At 37.6% G+C, this 7480-nt stretch overlaps 1 protein-coding gene across 1 annotated transcript; it reads left to right on the top strand.

The window, feature by feature from the left end:
- The first annotated feature begins 584 nt into the window (after positions 1-584).
- On the top strand, positions 585-4483 carry LOC104447399 ((3S,6E)-nerolidol synthase 1). Its single transcript, XM_039313861.1, is given in 8 exon segments — positions 585-851; positions 1048-1324; positions 1561-1866; positions 1869-1944; positions 2098-2316; positions 2627-2765; positions 3074-3322; positions 3839-4483. Coding segments are annotated over 8 exon segments (1767 nt in total). The 5' UTR covers positions 585-641; the 3' UTR covers positions 4130-4483.
- Positions 4484-7480: the final 2997 nt, after the last annotated feature.

The raw sequence follows: 7480 nt of genomic DNA, 5'->3' as shown, positions 1-7480 counted from the left end.
AACTCAAATTTGAAACATATTTTTATACTCATACCATTACAAATTCTGCAAATCTCCCGAAAATCATGTCAAAACAAGTGATAATTTGTATTATTTTTTTTATGTGCGAAACAATATCATATTCTTTTAGATCATATGGGTCATACATAACCAATTCAGTTGTAGTGCACATGCAAGTACTCGTTCAACTTTGGTCGATTTTTAAAGTCTATTTAAGAATGCAACTTACAATTCATCACTGGACAAGTTTTGTTTATGAACTCAAATTTGAGATATAATTTAATACTTGATATCATTAGAAACCTTGCAAATTCACTTGAAATCACATTAAAAAATGAATAATTTTTCTATGTGCTAGGCGATATCATACATTTCTAGATCATATGGGTCGCACACATCAAAAGCATATGTCGGTTCAAGTTGTGTTGGGCACACATGTGCTTGTTTATGAAAAGCAAACTCTAGGGTCCCATACACGTGTGGTACGTTATATACGTGCGTCGCATTGAAGGACTTTGAACATTTCCACTTGCCTATAAATAGGACACAGTGAATAAATGGGATCATTATGAACTCATAAGTGATCCCCCTCGCATTCTCACTCATCCCTCTCTTCGAAGGACTCTCTATACTCAGCCATAATGGCCTTGTCAAGAGCAACCTTCGCTTTCTTGCATGGTCCATTCGCTTCTAAAGGAACTTCTCAGACGGACAAGAACAAGCACCTGCAAAATGCAAATTCGCTCTCCTCAACGAACAACAAATGGAGTATTTCCTCACATCAGACCTTGGTTTCTACTCCTTCTAAGGACCATACTCGCCCAGCTGGAAAGAGAAACCTTGCCACCGAGGTTTGTTTGTCCCTTCTTCTCATGGAACTCTTTTTGTTCTGCACACCGACGATTTAAAAAGTTTCACTCGATTGCTATCACTTAATCATTAGAATCGACAATTAGAATCGACGAGAAACACTTGAAAAGGTTCATCTTTTATTTGAATCTTGAAAGGAAAACGTAAAGACACGATATCCTTATCTCTGTGTTTCAGGAAGATATTCGAGAGCGGCATGAGAGGAGATTAGAAGAAGTGAAGCAACTGCTGAAGCAAGTAAGAGGAGACTCGCTCGAAAGTTTGGTGACGGTGGATGCTCTCCAACGTCTCGCCATTGACTACCATTTTGAGGATGAGATCGAGGCGATCTTGCAGAGGCATCTCTTGATCTCCTCGTCTCGATCTCATTCTCGTCCTATTGATGCCGATAATCTGCATGAAGCAGCACTTCGTTTCCGGCTCTTGAGGCAAGGAGGCTATCCTGTTCCTTCAGGTGAATGAAATCTCCTTCACTTGATGATTTCAAATACTGTTTCCTGACTGATGCGATGGCTGCTGGGAGAATTCGAAAGATATTCACAGAAGAAGTATCAAAATAGATCTCACTTCTTTGCCTTAACTTTTTCTTACAGTTTGACCCGGATGTCAAGAGGGTGGGGACACAATGTCTACTTCCCGTCTACTACCAGAATCCTAACATAATTTAGCTTTTCCACATTTAATATACAGATGTGTTTCAACGGTTTCTACATAAAATGAATGATGGAACTCAGAATAAAAAGCCACAGGGCAATGACATTTTGGGTTTCACAAGTTTATTTGAGGCTTCCCAACTTGGCATTGAAGGAGAAGATGCTCTCGATCAAGTAGGAGAGTCAACCCGTCAACGCCTCCATTCATCTTTGGCCGATCTTGACCACGTTCAAGCTAGATTCGTGAGAAATTCACTTGGCAATCCGTTCCACAAGAGCTTGGCCAGGTTCACGGCTAATGATTTTTTGAGGAATTTTGTGGGACATTCGTGTAGCTGGACCAAGAATTTAGGGAACTTGCCCATTTGGACATGAACATTGTAAGATCCGTGCATCAACGGGAAATCCTCCAAGTCTCGAAGTACGTACACATGATCCAAACTTTCTATCAAGAGTTGTGGCTATAACTAGTTAAAAATACCATGTGGCCACCCATCACATCTCCATTAGATTTCCTCAACAATTGTACTTATGAAGTGACTAGCTTGACTAATATTCTCATATGTTTAATCAGTTGGTGGAAAGAACTGGGCATGGCAAAGGAACTGAAGTACGCAAGGGACCAGCCAATGAAGTGGTACATGTGGCCAATGGCCATCCTCACCGAAACAGGCTTGTCCCAGGAGAGAGTGCTCGTCACCAAACCCATCTCATTCATCTACATCATCGATGACATTTTTGACGTCTATGGCACGATCGAAGATCTCACCGCGTTCACGGATGTTGTCAACAGGTACATAATTTGGAGTTTTACTTTGAGCGCCATCCCTGAAAGTCTCTTTTTGCACATGCACAATAACGAAAGTACACGTGCCTGATCTCAAACCTGTACGTAAAAAGAATACTTTTCACTTATCCTAGCATACTTGGAAGTTTTTCTTACACAAGCGGTCCCAAGTCCTGTGGACACGTGCTTGAAAATTTTAAAGCCGCAAATTGTACAAGGACAAAAATTCTTGAAGTCACGTGTATACAAGATAAGTCCATGATGTAATGTCTAATTCTATTGGTTTGTTGCTGATTTGGTTTTCTCGATCTGTCAGATGGGAATGCACTGAGAAAGATAACATACCAGACTACATGAGGATGTGCTTTCATGCTTTGGATGATATTACCAATGAATTCAGCTTGGCGGTGTACAAAAATCATGGGTGGAACCCATTGTGCTCCTTACGGAAGACGGTACAACTTTTCACTCCCCCCCCAAAAAAAAAAAAAAAAAAAAAAAAAAAACCACACATTTCTTCCTTTCTTTTTCTTCTCTTAACTACTACTTAGAAGCATGGACGAATCCTAGGATGATTGAATTGACTTTTACTTATTACTTTTTACTTAATCTAAATTTTACAGCGCACACATTTTCCTTTGCATTGATCAAGGAACCTGAAAATTTTACGACATGTAAATATTAGCACGTAAATTCACGTGGACTCGCGTATAATAAAATGGTGCATCCTCATTTTTATATTTTGTCTCCAATTCATGGACAGTGGGCAAGCCTGCTAAATGCCTTCTTGGTGGAGGCAAGATGGCTTGCCAGTGGTCACTCCCCGACAACACAAGACTACTTGGACAACGCAATTGTCAGCTCCGGAGTGCACGTCTTGTTGGTCCACTTATTCTTCATCTTGGGTGAGAGAATCGCCCCCGAAAGTGTTGATCATTTAGAAAATATACCTGAAATTGTATCTTCCACAGCTTCAATTCTTCGTCTTTGGGACGACTTGGGAAGTGCCGAGGTGAGTCCTGAAAATATCGTGCACTTGTCCTTTTTAACAAAGCTTCTCTTTTTTTGGGCGAATTCATTTACAGGTTTTACTAACATAACAATCTTTGAGTTACTATGTAAATAACAACTTATTGCAAGTCACAAATTCTTGAACAAGTGGGCCTCACGATAATTTATAATAATTTGTTATTTGATTTTTTGTGATCCAGAACAAACGGTTATTCTCAAAGTAGATTAAAAACTGTTATCAAATCATTTCTCTTCATTTATCATGAGCCCCAGATTCTTGTATAAATGGACCACATAATATTTTTTAATTATTTATTATTTACTTTTTTGTGGCCTAAAATAAATTATTATTCTCATAATAGATTAAAGATAATCACATAAATATTTCTCTTTTGTATTTGATGGGCTTTGATCGAGCATAGAGTTAAAGGTACAGTAGTTGTAAGTGCTTTCTCTTCCTTCTTCTTTGCCCTCCCTTTTGAGGATTATTCCACTAATACCTGAGCAATGGTGACAGGACGAGTTCCAAGATGGCCGAGATGGGTCATACGTGGAATGCTACAAGCGAGAATTCCAAGGCTCTTCAGAAGAAGCGGCACGAGACCATGTGAAGAAGATGATCTCGGAGGCATGGAAGAGGCTCAACAAGGCGTGTCTCTATCCTCAACCATTCACCAAGTCCTTCAGCAAGGCCTCCCTGAACACAGCCAGGATGGTCCCGCTGATGTACAATTACGACGACAGCCATTCACTCCCTCTCCTTGAACACCACATGAAGTCATTGCTCTTTAAAGGCCCTACCTTCTAAGGGCTTTGCATCTTTATCATCGACCATATGGCTATGTTTAGGCATATGGATTTCTAGCCAAAATAGAATTAAATAAGATATGATGATATCCAAGGATTTCGTTATATCATATCTAATGTGTAATTGATTACAATAACAAAACTTATGAGGACTTTGTGTCTTTGTTCACTAACTTAGACACCATGTAGGGTTGTTGCTCCTCATTTCCCTAGACACCATGTACGGTCGTTGCATCTCATTTCCCTCAGTGTCGGACCGATTCTAGCCGCAGCTAAAGCAGCATGATGTGCGCTCGAAAGGATGATTTTCTCAATGCACAAATAAATAAAAACAGGCGTTGTTGCCCACATGTTATGGAAAATAATTACCCAAATTTTACTTAGCACCTATCTCATGCTGTGGGCTCAATGGCCCTGTCTGGGGTTGGAAATTCGTATCGTGTCGTGTTAATCATGTTGTATCAAGAGGGGAGTGTGATACCAATGTGGCTAATGTGAATGTTACACATTCATTGAATATGTCAAAATGTCTCAACACAAACACTGTAAGCTTATAAAACATGTCACATAACACAACTAACACGATTATCAAGTGCGTTACTATAATTTTGTTTTGACAAAATGCAATATTATAACCAATATACAACAAGAGAGTACATAAACCACATTTATCCACAACAATATGTGAAAAAACGTTACATTGCAACGAGTTTCTCAACAGCATGAGTAATTTCCCTTTACAATATTGCTTAATTATACTTTTGAATTATTGTTTTTTTTTTTCATATTCTATTGTTTTTGTATGTTTAAATATGTTTTCTAGTACCTTTCATTGTTTTTTGACACACGTACTATCTTAAAATAGTTTTAAGAACAAAATTCTTTAGATATGAGTATGACACATGCCTAGACGTATAGTATTCAAAAAATGACACATTAAGATGTTAACTTAAACACGTCAATTCCTGTCTAAATGAATTAAGTAGGTGCATTTATCCACTAATGCACCTACTTACATGCACCCACTTGCACCTACTTAATTCAAAAAAAAAAAAAAAATTAAGTTGGTGCAACTTTTTAAGACATGATTTTGTCGTGCCTGATATCGATTGACCTCTTTATGACATGGACTTGTTAATGTCAAATCGAAACCTATTTGTATTTTCGTGTCTTCTTACAAACGGGTGATGCATTCCCATACGGCAGATCAAGAACATCATATCAGCTGCAAACCGATAGAGTTAGAGCCGTTTAATTCATTATGACATGATCTAATCTAGTAAACACATGAGGTCAAGTATTTTTGTCTTTGCACGACTGTGGTTTCGAAATTTTCGTGCATGTATCCACTAAATTCTGGACCGATTGCATAAGAAAAGGTTTAGCCCAAGTATGCTCTATCGCAAAATCGTACGGATTTATATGAAAAAATATATATAATTAGTGAAAAGTATTCTTTTCACGAATGAATTTTAGATCATGGCGCGTGTACTTTCGAGTAATTATGTACTTTCGCAAATGGGGCATGTTGTAAAACTCCAAATTATGCACATTAAATCAGTAAAAAGTATCCTTTTAAGACATGATTTTTGCTAAGCCCTGAATAGATTGACCCATTTATGACATGAACTCTTTTATGCCAAACTGAAACCCAAGTACAGTTACGTATCATGTCTAACAAACGGGTGATGACAAGAATTGCCAGTTTTACCTAAATGCCACTTTGGATTCATCACTGTCTTATAGGTAATAGGATGGAGGAAAAGAAAAAGAAGCCAAAATTAGATATAAAAAAATGTTGCAGGGAAACAGAGAATGCCTTCTTCCCACAATAAGTATTTTGCAATAAAACACCAACTTATTAACACCCCTTTAGAGGGAAAAGTGTCCAAGAAGTCCTAAACCTTTTGCATATGTGTTAATTTAGTCTTAACTTTTTTATTGATGCCAATTTAGTCCTAAACATTTTCACTTTATGCCAATTTAGTCATTTTCCGGCTAATTTTTGCTAGATTTTGCTGACTAGACGCGTGTTGATTGACGTGGATAATTTTTAATAATATTTTAATATTTTTGAATTTTTTATTTTATCTTATTTTTTCTTTTCTTTTCTTTTTCTATTTTCTTTCTCTTCCTCCTTTCTCCAGCCGATTGTTGTCTGATGACCGGCTGGGGGAAGGAGGAGAAAGAAAATAAAATAAAATAATTAAAATATTATTAAAAGTTGTTTACGTTAACGTCAATTGTGCCACATTAGCCAACCGGTGCCTAGTCAACAAAATCCAACCAAAATTAGTCAGAAATGACTAAATTGGCACAAAATGAAAATGCTTAGGACTAAATTGACACAAATGCAAAAGATTTAGGACTTTTTGGACACTTTTCCCCCGTGTTAGATTTGACCGTTTAAAACAATTTCAACCTCGATTGATTCGTAAGGTCATATGACATAGACACGAGATGCCGCGGTACATCTAAACATATTACTCTAAATTACGCCTTGAACGTGTCTCTCTTTCATTCAAGCTGCCGATTGTGTGAATATGAACGTGTATCCCCCTTCAGCTGATGAATGGGTTTATTTATAAGGCCAATTCAGTCTCATTCAAATAGAATTAAGAAATCATGCAATAAGAGTGATAAAAAAATTATAACTGATCTGCAAGATTCAGATAATTACCGACTCTATCTATTGCGCATTTAGAGATAAATTCCTCATGCAGCTGGCCATCATTAAGGATAAAAGTGAGATTTCAATGTTGAGCTCACCGAATTGTCTCAGGCTCCCACGATGTTGGAATTTTAGGTTTAGGGCCCGATTTTCTTCTCGGGTTCAAGTTTGAACTCCAAGATTCTTGGAATTTCAAATTTCAACCTTATCTTTAATTCAGGTTCTAAAAATGTTGGAATACTTCTCTTTTGATTTCAATTTCATTCCATGACCTTGAATTGCCTCTCCGGCTCACTTGTTTAGCTCATCTCTAGCTCCCTGAGACTCAAATAATCCTAAAATGCAAGTGAATGTACCATGCATGCAATGCAATACTAAGATGAATCATACAATTGATATTTTTGGTTTAGGATTCAAGATCGATCCCTATTTTTTCTTATATGATGAATAATTAATCAAGATAGTCAAAATTTAGATGTCAATAAAAGATTGAGACGATAGAGATAGTAGAGACATCATGGAGCCAAGAGACAAGTGAAGCTTCAAGCGAACGCTCAATAGATAACACACACATGTAGTGAGGATATAGGTCCCGAGCCAAGTGTTGAGGAGAACAAGTGTTCACCAAGTGCAGAGGACAGTGCTAGCGGCGAGGTTGAGCTCGTAGAGATGTCATATTCC

This window comes from Eucalyptus grandis, chromosome 5 (genome assembly GCF_016545825.1).
Source record: "Eucalyptus grandis isolate ANBG69807.140 chromosome 5, ASM1654582v1, whole genome shotgun sequence".
NCBI lineage: Eukaryota > Viridiplantae > Streptophyta > Magnoliopsida > Myrtales > Myrtaceae > Eucalyptus > Eucalyptus grandis.
This window is presented reverse-complemented; position numbering and strand designations above follow the sequence as displayed.